Source organism: Gobio gobio (genome assembly GCF_949357685.1).
Source record: "Gobio gobio genome assembly, chromosome: 3".
Lineage (NCBI taxonomy): Eukaryota > Metazoa > Chordata > Actinopteri > Cypriniformes > Gobionidae > Gobio > Gobio gobio.
Genome location: NC_137099.1, coordinates 44,048,805 through 44,072,832, shown reverse-complemented (window position 1 = coordinate 44,072,832; position 24,028 = coordinate 44,048,805). Strand labels below are relative to the sequence as shown.

Below are 24,028 nucleotides of genomic sequence, written 5' to 3'. Positions count from 1 at the left end.
TGATCAAATAAATGCAGCCTCCTTGATGATCATAAGAGACTTTACCGAGCCCATTGACTTATGAACGGTAATTAATTGTTTTTTTTTTTGAGGATCACCCAAAGCCAATGTTTTCACAAATTTACGAGAAGACAAATGGGAGCTCATTGACTCACTTTTGCAGGCTGTTTAAATTCCGTTCATATTGAATCATAGACGAGAGTTTCAAGAGGGTGTTGGGGGATTTTTTTTGTACAAGTACAAAAACCAGTCTTTACGGGTCTCTCACCGACTGTACGATATGGTAAACCAACCCCGGCGACACCTGAGAAAGACCGAGAGAGAGAGTGAGGGAGGGAGAGAGGCGTCTGGGAAAGATTGTGAATGAAAAGAAGATATGAGTAACAGTGAAATGAAAGGATAGATGTGGATATCGGTGGTTTTACAGCCTTACTTCTTTGCCACGGCACTCGCAGTTGATTCCTACGAGCACGATTAATCATCTCTGCGAAACTTGCATGAACATTTTCAGTGTGCCGTACACCACAAGAGACTCAGTTCCTGTATGCAAAAAAGAACGATTTTCGGTTTTGAATATGCGGATTTTTACTGATTGTTTATGCCGCCAACCATCTGTCATTTTTAGATGAGAATTTTCCAGCATTTTTTTTAACTTTTGTTTTAAAAGATATAGGCTTTTTTTTTTTTACATCATCAAGTTAGACAATATCACTACTTATCACATTTTTCTCCTCCTACATACCCACACACATTTTTTGTTTCATACTTTTCTTCATTTTTTTTGTTTGCTGCTCTCTTTGAAGTGAGGAAGCAGTGCAATGTGCAATCAAACAACACTTGAGAATAAAAGACACGCTCTACATGGAGAGAGAGAGAGGATGGGGGCGGGGAATGAAGATAGTAGCTCCACACCTCTGCTAATTTCCTTTCACTTAATTTTTCTTGTCACTTGCTGCACACATTTGTTCTTGTCAGTCACAGATAAGGTAAGATCTGATAATATATACTTAAAAAGCTGGTTAGAAGTCGTGGTGTTTCGTAGATGTTTGATGCTCTTTGAGGAAAAAAAACTTCAAAACACTGTTGAAGCAGAGAAGTGAAGACAGTTGTCAATGAAAAACAAGAGTCGTATTGTAACGTATCTAAGACAATATCATAAACAATGATCTAATTTAAAAGGTAGTCCGGTCAACAAATGACTGTGTCATTGTAGTGAATGATAAGTTCTTGTTTATTGTGGCATAAGTCATGGTACGATTTGAAATCTTTGCCATAGGCTTCTGATAACTCAGGCTATATATTTAAATATAGTCATGGTTGCTTGTTATTTTGCTTGATCTGAACCAGACCCTTGAAAGGAAGAGGAAAACAAAATGAAACATAAAATTATATCTAGCAAAAAGCACCGGTTTCTAGTGTACCAAAGGTCATTGATTTGACCTCTGGGCCTGTTATCAGTTTGAGTGCATAGAGTCTTACTTTGTTCAGTTAAATGAAGCTCTAAATGTTTGGCACAACCTTCTGCCAGATGGAAAACTCTCTGCTGATGACTCTTACGGCGCTCCTGCTCCTTGGTGTTCGTAAGTAAATTGATTATTCTCTAAATATACTTCATTGTTGTGCTCTTATATTATATGATGTATGTACAGTTACATATATGATCTGCTCTGCAGAAAATATCTGTAGTCAGTTGTAGATGCTGATGTACAGTTAGAGTTTTATCAGTCAGTTTAATACTTTAATATATAGATTTAATATATGAGCAAGACAAAATGGACCAAGGAACAACACTTAAGGTGATGATACACGGGGCAGCTTTTTTGAGTAATGTTGCCGAGCGATGTTGCTTGGGCACGTTCCCATTGAGAATGGGCAAAACAATTCTATCTGGATACTTAAGATCGGTCGTGGGCCCTGTGTCTCACCTGGTTGTCCGTTGACGGCAACATTGCTCAAAAAAGTGGCCCTGTGTATCATCAACTTTAATATTACACTGACTAGAATATTCAGATGCTTTCAGTCACAACATTGTGTATTATATAGTTGAACATAGTATTTGTTAAAAATAGAGCAATAATGAATATCAACATAAATAAAACTTCAGGGCCTGCAAGAATGCATTACAAAATGAGTGCTAGTGTCTTTACAAAATATGTTTTATTATTCTATTAAATTCTTACTCCTAACTCCATATTTACTGCAAACGGATGTCAACATGCATATTTTAACATTGTTGCAAGCTATCTATTTAATATGATTGATTTAATGCGCGTGAATTCAGTATATGGGTCATCCTCGCAAAAACTCTTCTTTTTATCCATGAAAGGTTTTAATTTTTCCTGCATTCTGCATACTTCAATCTTGGGTCTTCCATAAGAGAGTAGACCCTTTTACTATGTCATTTTTGAATGTGCAGTGGTAGCATTTAATCAGTTATCCCATTTTGTAAAGATGTCTTAAAAAAAAAAAAAAAAACAACAACCTTGGCTTTGCTAAAAAATGGCAAGAATCATGGAACAATTACTTTGCCTACCGTTAAAGAGGTAAATCACGCCAAATTACATTTTTGTCTAAATGAATTATATATTTTAAGAGTGCAATACACATTATTTGACCATTTAGTTTAGGAAAATAAGAAGACATAAACAAAACCGTCTGAAAAAAATTCAAAGGAGTTGTGCTCGAGTATAAACTAACCCTAACCCTAAACCATTTAACATATTTAACCCCAGCACTAGTGAATGAGCTTTTGAAATATTTTTGTTTTCAATCAAAAATAAATGTAAATATTTATTCAGCAAGGACACTTTCTTAATTACGATCCAGTGAAAAGTGAAAATCATCTATTTTTTTAATTGTATGTCGTAAAAATATGTTAGGCATTGTACATTAGAATATATATATATATATATATATATATATATATATATATATATATATATATATATATAACTTAAATACATTTTGCAATTAAAATGTGTAATATAATATATATTATTCATTTTACGTTTTTCCACTCATTTCATTGCTTAAATTTCATGTTTTTATGCAAATACGCATATATATATATATATATATATATATATATATATATATATATATATATATATATATATATATATATATATATATATATATATATATATATATATATATATATATATATATATATATATATATATATATATATATATATATATATATATATATATATATATATTTGGTGATTTTTGGTCATCCAAATTGTAGATCCGTTAAGGACCTGATTCTGAATAGTCATCTATGTTTGCAGAGTGCAATAGGGATCAAGCAATCGTGCAATCAAATGTGCAAAGTGTGTGAATGCCTTCGAGCACAGTGCAAAAAGTGCAAATGCATAATGAGTGCAAATGATCCAGCTATCTGGTCTCCGACCTCAGTAACATACCATTTTGATGCTTGAATAATGCGTTATTTATCTTAGTTAATGTTAATTTTAACATCATCTAATACATTATTAAAAATATGCCATATTTTACATGCAAAATGTCACATAAAGTTCTAGAGTTCTTAAAATATAATATGTTAGTGAGATGTTATTGAGAGTGACGAGTTGGAGAATATTGGTAGCACACTGTATTAGAAATATAATATCACAACTAAAGCGATGTCTTGCTGTGTGATAAAATAAGAGCACAGGACAGCATATCAACTGCAATCAAATTAGTGTACATGCGTGTACACGTATATACATTCTCTTCAGCAGTAGCTTAATTAACTAAAGTTTCTTTCATTTGCATTTAATACTTAAAATGTTCTAAATGATTGGAATTGTGTTTATTTCCAAACTAGAAGAATGATTTTAGTATTCCAACATTTTCAAATGTTCCAACATTGTCAGGAAAGTAATTTATGTCTACGTGTGTTTACAGGAGAAGGAACATTTGATGACACAAACATCACCACCACAACCTCCTCAACATCAACCACACATGTCATTAATCATACGACATCCATTGAGACCCCATGTCCGAAAACCATCCATTATATCACTCAGTCTGTTCTGGCCCGGCTGAGGGTCAGGAATAAAGAGAGTGCATGTGAGGGTTGGCTGTACCTGTATTACCCGAATCAGAGTAAAGTCCCTTTATGCTACAGCAAATTCATATCAAACAGCTGGTGGAGTGAACTGTGTAAGGACATGAGATGTGGAGACTTCAAGGAATTGAAAATGCCCGTATCCAAAAATATGGATCGCGGTCTTGAGCTCTTAAGCAATATGACGTTAATCAATAGAAACTGCTCAGGCCTGCAAATCAGTTGTGAAGGTATGTGTGTGCGTTTTTTTCTTTTCTAGAGAAGAGTTTTACTTTATGCATTCTATAACTTCTGTATGTTGGAATGTTTCTCTTGATGTTTTTTTTTTTTTTTTCTTATATCAGGTTTCATAGACAAAACAATTGTTAACCCTATATGCTGTGCATTTTGAATAACGCGTAATTTTTTTTCCCTTCCCACATTTTCTCAGATACTCTGGGAAGCGAGTTGGCTGCTTATAAAGCAATAATTGGCATATTCATTTTCTTGATGTTGGGAGTCATTCTGGTTAAGTACAGTCGGCCCACGTACAAAGCCATCCGTAAAAGATGTGAGTCAGTGAAGCCAACGAGCATGTCTTTTATCTCACATTACCTATAAAAATGTACATGTTTATATATGCAGGCACATGCAACATTCACAATTTCTCTGTGTTTGCTTAGAGATGTTTTATACAGTCCAAAAAAACTAAGGTTGCATTGGAAATCTGGGTAACACTTTACAGTAAGGTTCCATGGCAACACTTTATTGTACAGTGTCCTTGTTACACTTTGCATGTACTTACCATAGTAATAACAGTAAATTATGCATAATTACATGCAACTAACCCTCAACCAAGCCCTAATCCTACCATAACCCTATAGTAAGAATTAATATTACTCAGTACTTAAATATGTAATTACACTGTAACAACGACACCTTAAAATAAAGTGTAACCCGTTACATTTGTTAACATTAGTTACTACATTAGTTAACATTAACTAACACTGAAAATACTTCTAAAGCATGTATTTATCTTAGTTAATGTTAATTTTAACATTTACCAATACATTATTCAAATCAGATGTTGTATATTGTAATATTATTTAAAGGTCCTGAGCTAACATGAACTAACATTAACAAAGATTAATAAATACTATAACAAATGTATTCCTCAATGTTAGTTAACGTTAGTGGCAACACTTTATTTTACAGTGTCCTTGTTACATATGTTACATGTACTTACCATTGTAACAACAGTAAATTATGCATAATTACATGCAACTAACTAACCCTCAACCAAGCCCTAATCCTACCCTAACCCTATATTAAGTAAATGTACATAATTAATATTACTCAGTACTCAAATATATAATTACACTGTAACAATGAATCCGTAAAATAAAGTGTAACCACGTTAGTTTACTTATGTTAACTAATGGCACCTTATTGCAAAGTGTTACCAAAATCTGATTTTAAGATGAGAAATTTAAACAAAGAAACATTATGATGTAAAATGGAGAAGAAATATTTCAGATTCTGCACTCTTTATAGGTCGCTAATCAAGTCTAAGCAAATTAGTGAGCGTGATCATGTGAACTCTTTGGGACAGATGTTCTTCTTCCATTAAAGCATAATACGTTTTTTGTAGAAATCATGCAGGTGGAGTTTATGCAGCTTGAGTGAATGAACTCAATCTTTCACTCAAATTGTTTTTCTTACAACATAATTTGTAAAAGCATTTTCACTATGCTCTCAGGCATTTGAATCCCACTTTATGTAATGCAAGACCGACTAAAATAGTTCGGGCTCTACACTTAAATAAAAACTGTTCGAAACTGACATTTTCCTGTAACTGAATCTTTTAAAATCCAAAGTTAAATGTCTAATTTGACTATTTGTACCTGATTTGATGCAGTTTCACAAAAACGGCAGAATCGCTGGATTGGCCCGACTCAGAGTCAGAGTGGTGAGTCATTTCACACATCAACACATTCATGACTGGGTAGTGAGAAAACATTCAGCATTTTATCTCTCTTCTTTAAGTGTCCTATCACAGAGGTCAAGGTCCCCCAAACAACAACACACTCAAGAGACAGTCCTTTCCTGGTGAGTCTCTCTCTCCTTCTCTCTATTTTACCATTCTGGACTCTTTCTATTAATCTCTCACTCACATTCATGTTCTTTCACTCAATTACATAATGACGAATTGAGTATTATGATGTATTGGGATTTCATTCAAACTGCTTTCATTCAAAACACGTGTGTGCTTTTTTTGGTCGTGAGATCTATTGGATATGTTAGATTAAACTATTATCTAACATAAAATTAACTTTGCATATAAGTATCTAAATCATGGACTATCATCAAATTTGACCTTGACCTTCTTTCTCGACAACAGTTAAAATCATGCAATAATGTAATATTTTTTTGACATAATCTATAGATCTTTAGTTCAGTGAGGAAAAAACTAATTTATATATATACTAACTAATTTATATATATATATATATATATATATATATATATATATATATATATATATATATATATATATATATATATATATATATATATATATATATATATATATACTGCTCGTGTTTACAGTATATATATATACTGCTCGTATATACTGCTCGTGTTATATACTGCTCTAGTAAAAAATATATATATATATATATATATATATATATATATATATATATATATATATATATATATATATATATATATATATATATATATATATATATATATATATATATATATATATATATATATATATATATATATATATATATATATATATATAAATACATTTTGTCCCAAATGACAGTAGGGCTTATTTTAGGCTAAACGACCATTAAAAAAAAAAAATAATAATGTTTATTTAATGTTAAAAACTGACTTTTTGTTAACAATGTTGCAAAAATTGGAAACCATATAAAATGAATAGAAAGTACACTTAGTTGTTTCCAGTCCAAATATCTATAAATTCTTAAATCAAGATGCCTTTACTAAAGTAGTAAAATGCCTTAGGATATTATGTCTTGTTTTCTGGGAAAATTCCTCAGAAAACAAGTATGTTTTCTTTTTTCCGGTAAGAAACATAATCTTGTCAATGTTTGAATTAAGATCATTTTTCTTACCCCATTGGCAGATAATTTAGCGTTTTTAAGCAAAAACTCACTTTTGATTTATTTCCCCAGAAAACGAGACATAATATCTCATCTAATATACTCATCTAGTAAATGCATCTTGATTTAAGATTTTTTTTGTTATATTTGGACTGGAAACAAGACAAAAATAGTAAGCAAGAAAAGCATTTTTTGCAGTGTAAAACAGCTGAGGTTAATGGTTACTGACCATTTGGCTGACCATATTCGTGAAAAGGCCATGCACACACTGGTGACAATTCTTCTTTTTCCCTGTGTTGTCAGGTTTGGAGAGGCTGACGGTAAACACGAGCAGGGAGCCCTCATCCAACAGAAACAGTGACTATGACTCGTACAGCTACAACTGAAGGCCTGTGCTCATGAAAGTCTTAAGAGTGTGTTTACTGACCCTGAGCAGACCTCTCTCGTCAGTCTCGTCTAGAATCAGCAGTCTTGTGTTGTGCGGATTTGGTTGGTTTGAGCTGTCCTTTGCCAAGTCGAGAAAGGTGTAAATATGTTTGAGAAGTACAGCTGAGAAATCTAGGATAGAATGAAAAAAATACATAAATTAGTCTCAACGTAACCACCAAAGTGCTTACTTTGTATTGCATAGCAGGCTTCATTTTATTATTATTATTTTTTTTTAAATGTTTTGTAATTACTTGATTTTGCTGTAAATGCTTGTTATATATTGTTTTCTAAATTGCCAGAAACAAAATTGGATTTTATGTCCTGAAAGACTGGCTTTTTTTGTTTATTTATACAAGTGATTGATTTTTGATTTGGAGTATGAATACTTTTAAATAAACTAAAAAGAAAATAATTTAGATCTTTCGTGACTTTTGACTTGGGTGCAGAATCAGGATAAAATTGGATATACTGTAAATAAGTTGAACACTACATGATAGAGCATAGTTTTGTTTGAGCTTTAATGAGAAATTTCTTCTTCTGAGGTAACATGGAAGCAATGTAAAGGTTGGAAGAGGGAATGTGTTAATGCACAATTTTGCAGCAATGTGGTTTCCTGTCGTAATTCTATTGACTTCCTGTTTGTGTTATTTCTGTCGCTCATGCTCTAAATATACTGTAGACTGCATCTGCTTATTCTTTTCACTCTGTTTCTTTGTCTTTTCTTTCTTTTCTCCCATTTCCTTCTTTTTTTCTTTCAATATTTTCTCCACTCTCTCTCTCTCTCTCTCTCTCTCTCTCTCTCTCTCTCTCTCTCTCTCTTTGTGACCCAGTTGATTTTTAATACTGCACTCATAGAGGGTTTTAATATCACAACAGCTTAAAATCTTATGTCTCGTCTGACTGATGGTAGATAAGTGAAACTCTCTTTCTAAGTGCACCAGTGAGAGAGAAAGTTAAAAAGCTTGGAGGGTTTTTGCCCAAAATCTCCCAGTATGTGTTTTCACGCACGGCATTTCAAGTTTTTTTTCTTCAGTTCTGTTCATTATTTTTCATTGCTTATATGTGGCAACCGCTTTAGTCTCTGTTCATTGTGAGAACAAATACACAGCCGAGGGAGCACAACAGCAGGTTTGGTGGGAGAGAGTGTGTTGCGTGTGTGTGTGGGTGGGTGGGTGGATAAGTGTCGTCTCCTCCTCATCCTCAGGTCAGAGTGAAGGATTAAATCTGTAGTTTAAATGAGGTTCCAGCAGGGAACAATGACAGATGACAACAGATTACATCCACAGATTAACAAAGAGACCACACTGGGAAAAATATCTAGTGCATCCATTCGTCATTTCTCCTTCTCTCACCACTTTTTGACACTGACATCAAACCTGCTTGTTACCTGCATTCAGTCTATTTTCACATACATATTTTGCATTATCCAACATAGTCAGACTGTTAATCTTGACTATGTTGGATAATAATCCTTCTGGGGTTCTATTATTCCCATCAGAGAGAAAGAAATCTAAAGAAAAAATAATATTCATCACACAAGCTTAACCGTTTAAAGCTAAAAGTTTAATAAATTGTGCAGAAAGTGAATATTAAAACATTGGCATTTTAATCAAATTATTGATGCCCTTAGAAAGTTTCATTTTTCACCTCAAGTTAAATAATTTGGGTAAATGAATCGAGCTTGATGCTTATAAAAGTGAAAACCATGAAAATTCAGCAGTTTTGCTTATTTTTAAGACTGAAAATAAGTTGACTGAACTCAACTGATTGAGTAAACTCGTCTCCCAGAACTTGTACATTTAAGTTCACTTAACTTGGTGGTCACGTTGACTGTATTTAAATTGTTAAATTCACTAAACGTGGTGTTAATTTTAATTGTACTTAAATATTTAAGTTAACTCAACATGGAAATTAAACTGAAATTCGAAATTACTATTATAAAGTTCTTATTTTTGACTGTAAACTTTGTGCAAACATACCAAATTGGAAGAAAAAAAAACACTGAACAGCATACTGAATGTCTTTATTGACCAAAATTTCATGATATTAATGAAATGTCAGTAAATTTAAAATTTTAAGTACAATCAACTTGGATGTTTAAATCATTTCAACTTAAATTGCATTAAACTGACAAAAAAACCGAGTTGAATCTTGTATAACTTTCTTGAACAGAAACTTTCTTGTTCTTGTATGAGTTAAAGCAATGTTAAAACATGTTGTCATAACTTATTGATCATATAATTTGTTACAGTATACACACTATAAGAGAGGATAGATGTAATGCTAAAGATAAAGGTCGAGAAAGAGTTAATATGATGTTCTTAGGATTTTGTGTATTTAGATAGTCTCAGTGGTCATCAGAGACCGATTAGATGGAAAAAGAGACAGCGGTGTGATTAAATATTTTTTATTTTTTCAGATGCATATAATGCCCTCATTCATGCTAATAGGATTTTGCCTTTAATGCCGTCTGCAGCATTTCTCCCTCATGCACTAATCATTAAGCCCCTGAAATTAAACATTAAAAGCATTGAGATCCCATTACTTTAATGTATGTTCAGGAAGACGCCATTTGTGACAACACAAATTCTGCATGTTTTATTATAGTAAACCGAAATGTAGAGGACCCAGGGAGAGAGTGAGATTAAGATGAGATAGGAAGTGGGTTTCATCTTCAGATTTACAAAGAGTTTCTTGGAAGGATGTCAACTATCTTTGGCCAGACATATCCAAGAAATAAAGAGAGGAAAATGGGGGAGGGTGAGAGCAGAGGATTATTTACCATTTTAAATGAATAAATCCGTATTGTGTGAATCCGACACACCAGCCAAAGAGGGACAGAGAGAGAATGACTGACAGCAACAGTGCAGAGATATAGATGACAAAAAGAGAGAAAAAGAACAACACACTAAAAAAATAAGGAAATCATTTGGACACATCTGACATACCTGAACTTGGAATGTTTTTATATTTACAAAACTAAGAAAAAACTTCCAAAGGATAGAAGCAAGCATTCTGAACGAAGCTGGATTTATGAAACTCTGTGACAAAATTCACACATTGGACCAAGCATGTCTGTGCGAGGAGAGTGATATCTTACTTTCAGTTTTGCAAATCTGAAAATCTGAAAGGACCATTGAGGCAAGTACAAACTTTTTTGATAGTGTCAATTGTTTTTGTTGTATTATCTTATTTTAACTGAAACTCCAAAAGGTTCCAAAAGGGCAGTAATGCCATAAAAAAAAAATTAATTGAACAGTTCTTAAGGGGAACCATTTTTTCTTAGTGTGAAGAACATTTTAATTATCTAAATAATCTAAAATTTTTGTGGAATGAAAAATGTTCTATGTATGTTAAAAGTTCTTCATGGAACCATTGATGCCAATAAAAAAAACACATTATATTTTAAAGAGTATAATGTGATTTTAATGGATAGTATTAATATATTTATTTTAATAACTAATCATTTTATCAATTTATAATAAATAATTTAACAACAACCAAATTGGTCAACTATTAAAATTTTCGACAAGCATAATATGTTTGCTGTATTACAGGGTGTTATGGATGTAATGAGTCGTTCTAGACTCAAATGGAAGTCTTCTACTATGAGACTGGTAATCCTTCACTTATTCATAATCCTCTGTAAGTTTGACTTATTTTTACACTCTTCCCAAAACACTGCATAACACACTTTACTTTATGACCTTTAACAGTGAGAATTTTTCTCTCTTTTTAAATGATATTTTGGATAATTCTGTAGAGCACTAGGATAATTTTTTTTTAAAGTAGTCTATACCAAATTTGAATTTAATCGAAAGAGTGTGAGCACTTTTTGGTAACACTTTACATTAAGGTTCTCTTAAAGGGGTTCATAAAGGGGTTTTTAAATGACTAATAACTCATTTACAAATGCATTATAAATCGTTGATGAGCAGTTGCATGAATAAAAAAGAGTGACTTTAATGCAATACCTGCCAAATAGTGAGCCATTTTTAACTCCCATTATATTATAAATGCTTAATAAATGTATTTATTCACACTTATTTAACTCAATACCAGATTCCTGATTTATTTCATGATGCAGCAAAAATAGACTATCATAGTGAGACTGACGTGTGTTGTATTTGTGGTTTTCTCATTAATATCTCAATGACTGCCACTTTTCTTAAAATATTCCTTTCCAAAAGTTACTCCCATGATATTCCACAAAAAAGCTCATTATGCCTATCAACTTCTTGTTTATCAAAATGAAATTATCAAGCATTATTTTGGAGAAAAAGAAAAAAAAATTAGCACAATAACTTGATGAGATATAAATAATGAATATTTTAATTCCAATATTAGTTGTGAACCTTAGTGTAAACACGTGAACCATTTATTAATGAGATACAAACATTAATAACCTGTGAAAGTGAACCTTAAGGTAAAGTGAACACCTGTGAATCATGTAACTCATTAATAAATGGTTCATATGTGTTCACTTTACATTAAGGTTCACTTTCACAGGTTATTAATGTTTGTAACTCATTAATAAATGGTTGAGTTAAATAAGTGTGAATAAATACATTTATTAAGCATTTATAACATGTGAGTTAAAAATGTCTCACTATTTGGCAGGTATTGTGTTAAAGTCACCCTTTTTGTTCATGCAGGTATAACTGCTTATTATTTATAATGCATTTGTAAATGAGTTATTAGTCATTTAAAAACCTTTATGAATCCTTTACAAAGGGAACCTAAATGTAAAGTGTTACCCACTTGGTATTTAATTCTTCACTTCTGCATTTTGTAAATAAAGGTTTTAGGTGTTGCAGTTCATTTGGATATGAGAAACCTAAAGCAATTTTTATTAATCTCTCAAACTAATAACCCCACTTTCCTATTTCTCCATCACAAGCCCATTGTCAGACTCCCCCCTCCCCATCGCTTCCAGTCCGGGTCACTGTTCCCTCACCATGGCAGTCTTTCCCCCTCTCTCAGGCTGATCTGGGCCTTCTCTTCACCAACTCCAGCCCCTTCTCTTCCACCCAATCCTTGCTCCTCATGCCTCCATCAGGAACGGCCTCCAAACCTCTTCTCCGTGCTTCATTTGGTTCCTACACCATCACACAGGTACAACAGTCTTGATTATAGTTAATGACCTTTATCTCAAATTCAAAGATAAACTTAATCGGTGCTTCCACCTCTTGTCTTCTCAAGGTGATGACCGAAGCCATTCCTCCTCTGACTCCATCTCTCACGGCATCTCTCCTTTCGAAAACCATTGTCAAAGAGATTGAGGGTGACGGAGGAGAACGGTTTGAGGTGCGCGTGCTGTTTCATATGAGGGGTGATGTTAACAGTGGAACCTGCGTTACTCTCCATGCTTTCAAACAGACAGAAGAACTGAAAGCTTCCTGCATCACTCAGGTACTGCTGGTCAAAGGCACCATAGATGGGTCAGGACAGTCTTATAACATAAGAAATCTATAAAGCAAAGAGCCAAATAAACCTCAGTGTTATGTGATCACTCTGACTCTTCACTGAACACGTACAACAATATACATATATATATATATACACCAATCAGGCATAACATTATGACAGGGTCATGGGTGGCCAAGGCTCATTGATGCGCGTGGGAAGCGAAGGCTGGCCCGTGTGGAGCTCAAATTGCTCAAGAAGTTAATGCTGGTTCTAATACACAGTGCATCGCAGTTTGATGCGTATGGGGCTGCAAAGCCATAGACCAGTCAGGGTGCCCCTGCTGACCTGTCCACTGACGAAAGTGCCAACAGTGGGCACGTGAGCATCAGAACTGGACCACGGAGCAATGGAAGAAGGTGGCCTGGTCTGATGAATCACATTTTCTTTTACATCATGTGGATGGCAGGGTACATGTGCGTCACTTACCCAGGGAACACATGGCACCAGGATGCACTATGGGAAGAAGGCAAGCCGCCGGAGACAGTGTGATGCTTTGGGCAATGTTCTGCTGGGAAACCATGGGTCCTGCCATCCATGTGGATGTTACTTTGACACGTACCCCCTACCAGGGCCAGCGCTACCTATAAGCAGAGTAGGCATTTGCCTAGGGCCTCGGGCTTTGAGGTGGGGCCTCCGTAACATCCCTATAGGCTAGTCCACTAATCAAGATGGGCAGCAAAATACTAGGCTTTTGGTCCATTGGAAAATATATGAATTGTCACTCACCTATAATGAAACCATTTAATGTCACCGTTTCAAATGGGTCCCACCTTCTGTATGAAAAGGGTACCTGGGTTTTCGTACTAGAGTACGAAAATGCAAAAATGCAACTTTTCCAGCAGCTGACCGGCTTTAGTTGAAGTCGTTGAATTATAATGGCGCCGAAACGAACGCATCCAGGCTGTGCGAAGCGGAAGGCTAAACAGGCACGGAAAGAAGTGCAGCTCGTAATGTAGCTGTGTGAGTTGTCATAATCACTTTTGGAGTGAATGTAATGTATTCTAAAAAAAATAAATGTGTTCTATCGATCAACGCCATTTCGGGATAGATCATTTGCCGGTTTAAATGTAAATGGTAAATGGACTGCATTTATATAGCGCTTTCACAGACCCAGGACCATCCAAAGCACATATTGCCTCACATTCACCCATTCATACACTGACGGCGGTGACAGCCATGCAAGGCGCTATCCAGCTCGTCGGGAGCAGCTGGGGTTAGGTGTCTTGCTCATGGACACCTCGACACTTGTTCAGTTGGAACCAGGGATTGAACCACCAACCTTCCGGTTTGTAGAACCTACTTGAACCACTGAGCCAATGCCGCCCTATATTATTATGAGTTTAAAGGAGCGCGAGCGCCGAAGACCATAGAATGTAATAAAGCGACAGACACGTAGGCTACATTCATGATTGACCGCGTCGGGAGCTGACTAGCAAAATACGAATGTAGCTAAAAATAAAGAAATCCGTTTGTAAAGTCAAAGAACAAACACAGGACTAAAGCATTTTAATGTTTAAAAAAAAATTACCTCAGCTCATCTTTTAAATAGGCTGATTATTACATTACTGCTCTGACAATGCTTAATTTCAGTTTTCAAGGGACACACAGGTCCACCCACCACAGTTTCACCAAATCCTGTGGTAAACACACTGCTATTCTCAACAAACAAATCACCTTAAAGTTTCATTAATTTGGACACACAAGAAAAAACATTTAGGCTACTATTTTAATACCAGATGTTGTATAGATAAAAATGGTTAGGAATCATATTTGTTTCAAATGCTTTTTTGGAGGGGCGTGGTAGCTACGGGGCAAAATGGTTCAGGAATTATTTGAGGAGCACAACAACGAGTTTGAGGTGTTGACTTGCATATATGTTTTTTTCAGTCCAAAATAGATTTTTAAATGCTAAAATATGTTGTAACTAGATTTTTTTAATTTAAATGTATTTGTTTAAACCTTCAAATGCTGAAAAATATTATAAAATGTACTTCAAGGGCATAGAAAATGTATTCCAAATCTATTGAAATTATTATTATTAATAAGTATTCTTCAATTTCCTCTCAGCCACCTCTCGGGTTGTGTGTGGTCACTCTGACGCTTCCAAACGACTGGTTTGAGCCTAATCAGAACATCAAGGCAAACCTGGACCAGATTTTCAAGCAACGTCACCAGAGCAGAAACCGTTCTCGTTCCCGAAACCGTGGGAGAAGGCATCCATACGTGCCAGGACGACTCAACGCCCATTCTGATAAAATTCAGCTCTACTACTCTTCCTTTGGCATTGTGTCCGGTCCTAAAGTCGGATCCCCTAGGTGTGCGGAGGAAGTGTTACAACAATCAGAGAGGAAGATGTACTACATTGGTCCTGTGGGACATGAAGATCAAGAGATCAATAAAACCAAGCAAAGCGCTGCATGTTTAGATAGACAGACAGAAGAAATATTTTGGTTGGATTCCAATGTGCTAATTGTTTACAGCAAAGGGCCTGTACGTACTGGACAACCAATCAGAGTGTCAGTAAACTTGAGGGCAAATTTTAGTGGGGAGTCACTGACCATTAGGTAACATTAATATTTTTACAAAACATACAATTGCTAAGCACATTGAAATAATGTATTGTACATTTTTGTTCACATATATTTTTTTCACCTTCAGACTGAAAATGAAAAAAGGGTTGTTGTCTCTGGATGTCCATCCCATTACAAACTCTGACCTTTGGATGGTAAATGTAGAGAGGACATCGGGTTCTAAACATGATGTTATTTCCATCACTAGCCACAGCACTGGTACTCATCCAGACAGCACTGGGTAAGAGGAATAATTACAGACTCTAGAATTAATCTGTACTAACCTATTTTACATCAACATATTAGTGTATAACATACATAGCATTAAATTGTTAGTTCACCCAAAAATGAAACTTCTGTCATTAATTACTTACCCTAATGTCGTTCGACACCCATAAGACCTCCGTCATCTTCGGAACATTATATTATATAAAATATTTTTGTTGAAATCCGATGGCTCAGAAAGGCCTCCACTGGCAGCAACGAAATTTACACTCACAAGACCCATAAAAGGTACTAAAGACGTCGTTACAAAGTCCATCTCACTACAGTGGTTCTACAATCATTTTAAGAAGCGACGAGAATATTTTTTGTGCGCAAAAAAAAAATCTAAACGACTTTATTCAACAAGTTTCTGTCTTCCGTCTGGGCCTTTGACGTGAACTCACGAAGCACCACGACGCATGTGCGAGAATATCACGTAGAGCCGGCGGTTTGGGCATCCAGGAAATGCACACTTTAGCCTCATTTTGAGCACTACGCCAAGACCTAAAGCACGATCAATGTAGAATTCAACAGCTTAGATACGACGCGTCTTCCTCTGCTTGTAAACAAAGCTCCTCGCTTCTGGGTCATGTTTCAGAACGCCGGCTCTACGTCATATTCTCGCGCATGCGTCGTGGTGCTTTGTGAGTTCATGTCAAAGGCCCAGGCGGAAGATAGAAACTTGTTGAATAAAGTCGTTATTTTGATTTTTTTTTTGCGCACAAAAACTATTCTTGTCACTTAATAAAATTATTGTAGAACCACTGTAGTGAGATGGACTTTGTAACGACGTCTTTAGTACCTTTTATGGATCTTGTGAGTGTAAATTCCGTTGCTGCCAATGGAGGCCTTTCTGAGCCATCAGATTTCAACAAAAATATCTTCATTTGTGTTCTGAAGATGAACAAAGGTCTTACGGGTGTCGAACGACATGAGGGTAAGTAATTAATTTTTGGTTGAACTAACCCTTTAAAAAGTTTAGGGTCAGTAAGAATTTTTTTTAAAGAAATTTACTTCACCCAAAAATGAAAATTCTGTCATCAATTAACTACCCTCATGCCGTTCCAAACAAACCCGTAAGATTTCCGTTCATCTTCGGAACACAAATTAATATATTTTAAATGAAATCTGAGAGATTTCTATCCCTCCATTGACAGTCCACTCAACTTTGACGCTTCAAAAAGTTCATAAAGAGATCGTAAAACTACATGTGGACATCATGAGGGTGAGTAAATGATGACAGAAGTTTTTATTTTTGGGTGAACCAACCCTTTAAATTGATCAGAAGTGACAGTAAAGACATTAATAACATTATACATATATATTTCAAATAAATGCTGTTCTTTGGATCTTTCTATTCATTAAAGAATCCTGGAAAAATTATATCATGAAAATATTAAGCAGCACAACTGTTTTCAACATGAATGATGTTTCTTGAGCAGCAAATCAGCGTATTAGAATGATTTTTGAAGGATCATTGAGGTAATTCAGCTGTGCCGTCACAGGAATAAATTCAATAAAAATAAATGGAAAATGGATATTTTAAATCACAATAATATTTGGTAACACTTTATTTTAAGGTGACATAGTTACACATTACTACATGTAGCCTACTTACTATAGTAGTGTAGGCCTATTATGCATAATTACAAGTAACTAACCCTAAACCAAACCCTGTAACTCTATAGTAAGTACATGTAGTTAATTAGTATTACTCAGTAGCCTACTTATTTGAGTAAGCACAATGTAATTACGTCACCTTAAAATAAAGTGTAACCTAATATTTCACAAATCCACTCATAGGAATTACATTGATTCTAAAAGCTCATCCACTTACAAGTCTATCACAGGAAAATAACAATTTAGACATCTTTATAGATCTAATAGCTAATAACACAGTTTTGTAAGAAAGAAACAATAGAAGTTCTTTATATAGGCCTTAAGCAGTTTAGCTTTTAACTCCTCAACATCATTAACCACAAACCTGAAAGTCCGTTAAAAGAAGAATCTGCCATCCATCCTTTAATTTTTGTCTTTGTCACTTTTCTTCTGTCACAGCACATCCGCTCTAAGCCAGGTATCCTGTCTTTCATTTGAGGCTTTACACAGAAACTTTGGCGTAGCGATGACTGTCACTGCCAGCTGGTGGGTGGAGTACTCAACACGCAAGTTCGCAGTTTCACCACAGGGAGCAGTCACAAGCTTTTTCTCCTTTATTGACAGAGAAGTGATGGGCATTGCCCCCATCACAGAGGTATATCATAGATTGCTCATTTCTATATGTACGTGATAAATGATCACAAGGATCACCAACAGAATAATGTTCTCAATGCCTTCAGTTTACTAAATATTCTACACCTTTCCCCAATATATATCAACTTGTCCGAGTCTGTAATTTCGAATTTATTTTATGATCTCTTTGTGAACGTTTTGAAACGTCAAGAGTTTCGGGTGATTAGACTTTTAATTGAGGGACATAAATCTCTCATAATTTGTTTTTCGGAGATGAATGAAAGTCTTATGGGTTTTGAACGACAGAGTGAGTAGCTATAGGTAAAACCATTCCTTTAACTGACCTCAAAATGTCACGACTGACTAATCAGAATCAAGCATTTCAGAGAGCCTTAATAATGTTAGATATTCAATGTAATAGGTGTAAAGAACAGGGAAAAACATGGTGTTTTTCTGAGATCCAGCTGTTTTTATTTGCAGAGCAACACTATTATCAACACAGCCATCTTGACAAGTCAGCCTGTGTCACTTCCTGTCATTGTGCTAGCGGTGGGCCTAGATGGCAAAGTGTCAGATGTTACCACAGGGGTGAAGTGTCATTCAGCCAATGAAGATATCGTCAAGGTATAAATATTTCTGAGGAGGTCGGGTCTAATGCATAAATATATAAAGTCATCTGATGGCTCTTTTCTTTGCTGGCAGGTGTCTCACGATTGCTCTGTGCTTTTTGTGGATGGGAGTGAATCAGGAAGGGGCAGCATCTGTGTGGAGGTGGAGTTTTCTTTGGGAATGTTCAGTGGCTCTTTGTGCTTGGCTGTGTGGGCTCCAGTAGTTCCACTACGTGTGTCTCTCTCGGACTCTGTGCTGAGTCCCATCAATGGCTGGAATCACTACAGTGAGAGCGGGTATGCAATATTTGGTTATGCTTTACAATAAGGTCCCATTAGTAAACATGCATTTTCTTGTGAAAAAGAACACTATAGCATCATTTCAAAAGAGTACAGAAATAATACACTTAAAGGTGCACTATGTAATTTTTTTTTTAGTAAAATATCCAAAAACCACCATGCCAGTGTTATATATTTTGTTCAGTTGAGTATTACAATATTCCAAATGTTTCCAACTATTTGTAAATCGTGAGAAAATTGCTATTTTAACCAAGGAACCTGGACGTGTGAGGGAGTCACCTGTCGATTGCGTCATATCTGCGTTACCCTCGTTTTCCGGTTTTATTCTGCAGAAACGCTTTACTCTTACTGCAGTGTGAACAAGTGTCATAGCCGAGAGAACACACAGAGTAACGTCATAACATCATTAACACACTCAGATGCATCTAATATGATAAACAGAGCCCCGCTACCTCATACTCATGACCGGAAAAGCGGAAGTGGCGCCGGCGACTGTCATAATAAAAGTCCTGCCGCTCTTCTCATTAACAATCCCTCCAGCGGTTCCTCAGCTCCACAACACTCGGTCCTGCTCTGCTTCATACTACAGTAACGTTTATCATCACATCCATGAACATGATTTCTGCCCGAGTCCTATCCCGATTCTTTTCCACCGGCTGTGAGGTGAAGACCACATGACCCAAGATTCTGCCCTCAAACGTGGCGTCATCAAACTACGCCTTTGTTTTGAATAGGCGACCTCTAGTGGACGGAAAAGTTACATAGTGCACTTTTAAGTGCAAAATAAATGTAATATTTTCAAACACTTATTACGGAAATAATACATCATTAATATTTTGGACACTTAATTGCATGTTAGTTGCTGTTAAATAAAATGTATTTTAGTTTAAATTTATATTAAATGTAATTACTTAAACTAAGAGTGTTTTGACCCACGTAAGTAGGACATATTTACATTTTTTTTCATAATTACTTCTATTATCATTGAAATATGTTTACTGTGCACTGACGACTATGACCAGCTTGTATGGAAAACATATTGAAACGTATCATGTATTTAAATATATTTGAAAATACACGTTATACCTACTTTACATGTGATTTAGTTTGTTAGTCAACACATCAAAATAAGTGTACTTCTTTAAAGCATGACAGAAAATTGTGAAATATGATGGTGTAATTAAAACTTTTAACTAGGCTATATTTTATTTATTTGTATTATTTTTTATTGTACTTAAAGGGATAGTTCACCCAAAAACGAAAATTTGATGTTTTATCTGCTTACCCCCAAGGCATTCAAGATGTAGGTGTCTTTGTTTCTTCAGTAGAACACAAACGAAGATTTTTAACTCCAACCGTTGCTATGTGCCAGTTGTATAATGCTTGTCAATGGGGTCTAATTCTATTAGAGTAAACAAAAACATGGACAGACAACTTCAAATTAAACGTGAGTGAGGTCAAAATTCCGGCCGGGTCATAGATATATACATAGATACCTCATTAGTGCCTGCGTGGAATGCTCGAATGAGGAGTCTACGAATACATATCTATGACCCGGCCGGAATTTTGACCTCACTCACGGGAAGTGATGGCAGTCTGGAGAGCTGAAAACATTAGTCTGATATGAGGTGATATAATTGCATAAATACCGTTCGGTTTCTCTCAGAAACCAATCGTTTCGTGTCTTAAGACATCAATGTGTCGTCACGAGCCGCGGGGTTTAATTTGAAGTTGTCTGTCCACGTTTTTTTTTAGAATAGAATTTGACTTCATTGACAAGCATTATATGAGTGACACACAGCAACGCTTGGAGTTAAAAATCTTCATTTGTGTTCTACTGAAGAAACGAAGACACCTACACCTTGGATGCCATAGGGGTAAGCAGATAAACATCAAATTTTCGTTTTTGGGTGAACTATCCCTTTAAAGGGATAGTTCATCCAAAAATGAAAGGTCTCTCATCATTTACTTACCCTCATGTTGTTCCAAAGACTTTGGTTAATCTTCAAAACACAAATTAATTGATTTCTAATGAAACCTGAAAGGTTTCTGTCCCACCAAATGTCCATGCAACTGAAACTTTGAAGATCCGAAAACATAAAGTTGTCATCAAATGAATCCTCATGAATTGAGCTGTTTAATCCAAGTCTTGTGAAGAGAAACAATCACTTTATATGATTTTATTTACATTAAAACAGTGAACAACACACATACATACACATCATATGGTAAACAGATGCTCATGCGTCATCAGGTGCTATAGAACAAACCACATTGGTTCCTCTCGTTCATCACGCATGCACGTTTGAGCTTCTGTGTTTAACATATGTGATGTGTATGTGTGTATCTCTTCCCAAGACTTTCGAGACTGGATTAAAACATTCGATTGATTCATATTTTCCTTTTTCTCTGAACTAATCATTGAAGTGTGTTAAGAAACAGGCATGAAAATGTACTCTCATTAAGTACACCTAAAGGAATAGTTCACCCAAAAATGTTGTCTTAATTTACTCACTCTCAAGTTGTTCCAAACCTGTATGAAATAATTTTTTCTGCCAAACACAAATTTCTTATATTTTAAAGAATTTTGGTAACCAAACAGTTGATGGACCCCATTAACTTCCATAGTATTTCTTCCCCTACTATGGAAGCCAATGGGGTCCATCAACTTCATACAGGTTTGGAACAACTTGAGGGTGAGTAAATGATGACAAAATTTTATTTTTTTCACTTTAAGTGGCTTTTTATTTAATTAATATTATAGTATCTGTACTCAATATTCTTCTGCAGACATTTCAAGTAGTGCAAGGGAATGGCATTGATCATAAGGAAATTGAAATGTCTCTTTTTTTTTTTAGGTGTGAACCAGTTTATCAGAGGTCTGCTATACAGATTTTGGCACAATTTAGTGCCCAATCGGCAGCCCAAGGAGGCCAACCAACCTACATGCTCGGATCACCGGATTGGTTTGTGGATGTGACCGAACTTGTCCGAGACTGGCTGAGGATAGAAAACCCATATATTGCAGCCCTCGATAAACAAAAAAATCTAATTGGCTTGAAGCCTGGAATTACATCATTATATGTTGGTATCTGAATTTACAGTCAGAATTTTTTATGTGGCATAGCACATTAACAACGTAAAGGGATAGTTCACCCAAAAATGAAAATTCTGTCATCATATTTATGTCGTTCCAAACCTGTATGACTGTCTTATGTGACACTCAAAAGAAGAAAAAACAATGAAAATGGCCATACAATGAAAGTAAATGGGGTACAGTGTTGTTATATTGACAAAACTTAGTCTATCTTGTTTTGTGTTCTGCAGAAGAAATAATGTCTTACAGATTGGAAACAACATAAAGATGCGTAAATGATGACAGAATTTGAATTTGTTGGTGAACTATCACTTTAAGTATGGACCTGTCTTGGTTCTTAATTTCCTCCCCTAATTGTTTCTCATATCTCTGTTTTTCAAGGTGATATCAAGTCAGTGGGATGGAGTGCTTGGAAGAGCTAATGTCATTGTAACCTCTGAACCTGTCACCGCTGGTGACCTCTCTGTTCAGTTGGTGGGAGGGCTTGGCCTGTCAATTAATTCCAGCCCATCTCATCCGTCTATTGTCACAGCAACTGTGAATGCTCACAACACACTGTACAACCATGGGCAAGTAAGTATAGTGAGCACTAACATTTTAATCCTATTGATTTTTACCAGCGTTGTTCTATTTCTCATTCTTTCTGCTCTTTTTTATTTATTTATTAGGAAGCATCTGTAAATGTTTGGATTCAGTTTAATGATGACACCACCATATCGGTATCTGCCTTTAGTGGAATTCCCTTTACTCTCCGGCTCTCCTCTTTGGCTGAGTCTGTGGTTGCTGTGACACCGGCTCCATCACAGCACATCTTGGCACAAGGTGATGGCGGAGGGCCTCTTGTGAAAGCCGAGCTCCTGGTCTCCCCCTGTGAACTAGCGTCTAACCATGTTGATATGGAAGCAATCCAAAAAGGAAGTGAAGCAGAAAGATTGGCTAAAGGCTCTGGCTGGATAAGGGTGAACTTGAACATGGACTTTTGGCCAATGGGGAGCGAGGAAACCAACTTTGAGATGCATGATGTGACTGATTTGCTTGTCGACTCCAACAAGGATCTGTATGATAACTTTGAAGATCAGCAAATGATGGTAAATTCTACAAGCGACTATGATGTTGGTAATGACATATTTAAAAGAAATGACTTGGAGCAGGCGGTTTTGATCCCCAACCATGAAGAGAGTGTCGTGTATTTGTCTCCTGGGGTGGAAAAAGAGAGGAAAGAGGTTAAAACTGCTGATAGACAAGTAGAGATTGGCGTTGGAGCTGTCCTTTCTCTCCTTTGTCTTTCCTCCCTCCTTTTCCTGATCAATTGCCTGCCATGTGCACTGAGAGAACAGAGGAACAGAGGAAGACAAGAAGGAAATGTAAAAGACACTGTGGAGGACGACGAGGACACTGCAGAACAAGAGGAGATAAGGGTAGAGGTAAAACAGGGTAGTGAAGTGGTAACGGGTGATGACAGAAGGGAAAGGAAATGACCTTTTGACTTTCAAAATAGCTCACATTGCCTATATACTTTGTGCGTATCCTGAATTAGTATTTATGGTCACATATTTGTAGTATTGCCCATCAGCATGACATTTTAGCTGAGATGTAAGAATATGTATGTTAATGTAAATTATATGTTATTACTTCAATTGTTTGCTATTATTTTTGTTTCTGTTATTTCTTTCAAAGACATTAATACAAGAAGATACAGTAGCCTATTGTGTTAATATTGGCATAATAATTCATTAGAGAAAACATGAATACACCTAAACTTTTTTATGATCTGAATAACTTCAAGTAAAACATATGGCTACTTGTTTTTGTGTGTGACTTTTTTACACTGCTCAAATATTAAATAAAGGTGAAAAATATACA

The 24,028-nt window shown here is 35.5% G+C and overlaps 2 protein-coding genes across 4 annotated transcripts; both read left to right on the top strand.

The window, feature by feature from the left end:
• Positions 1–934: 934 nt before the first annotated feature.
• cd5 (CD5 molecule) lies at positions 935–8,015 on the top strand. Its single transcript, XM_079813120.1, has 7 exons — positions 935–986; positions 1,529–1,580; positions 3,912–4,307; positions 4,508–4,627; positions 5,975–6,025; positions 6,103–6,165; positions 7,500–8,015. Exons 2-7 carry the CDS (start codon positions 1,529–1,531, stop codon positions 7,580–7,582), a joined length of 765 nt encoding a protein of 254 aa, XP_079669246.1. The 5' UTR covers positions 935–986; the 3' UTR covers positions 7,583–8,015.
• A 2,150-nt stretch (positions 8,016–10,165) lies between these two features.
• Positions 10,166–24,017, top strand: tmem132a (transmembrane protein 132A). 3 transcript variants are annotated; one of them, XM_079813105.1, is made up of 12 exons: positions 10,166–10,766; positions 11,183–11,270; positions 12,526–12,740; positions 12,828–13,037; positions 15,162–15,658; positions 15,753–15,905; positions 17,987–18,182; positions 18,641–18,784; positions 18,863–19,065; positions 21,927–22,152; positions 22,547–22,738; positions 22,834–24,017. In XM_079813105.1, the coding sequence occupies exons 2-12, from the start codon at positions 11,189–11,191 to the stop codon at positions 23,641–23,643; spliced, it is 2,928 nt and encodes a 975-aa protein (XP_079669231.1). In that variant the 5' UTR covers positions 10,166–10,766; positions 11,183–11,188; the 3' UTR covers positions 23,644–24,017. The 3 variants fall into 3 exon arrangements, with proteins under 3 accessions (XP_079669231.1, XP_079669233.1, XP_079669232.1); XM_079813107.1 differs by having other exon boundaries at positions 10,224–10,766; positions 12,609–12,740; XM_079813106.1 differs by having other exon boundaries at positions 10,351–10,766; positions 11,183–11,242.
• Positions 24,018–24,028: the final 11 nt, after the last annotated feature.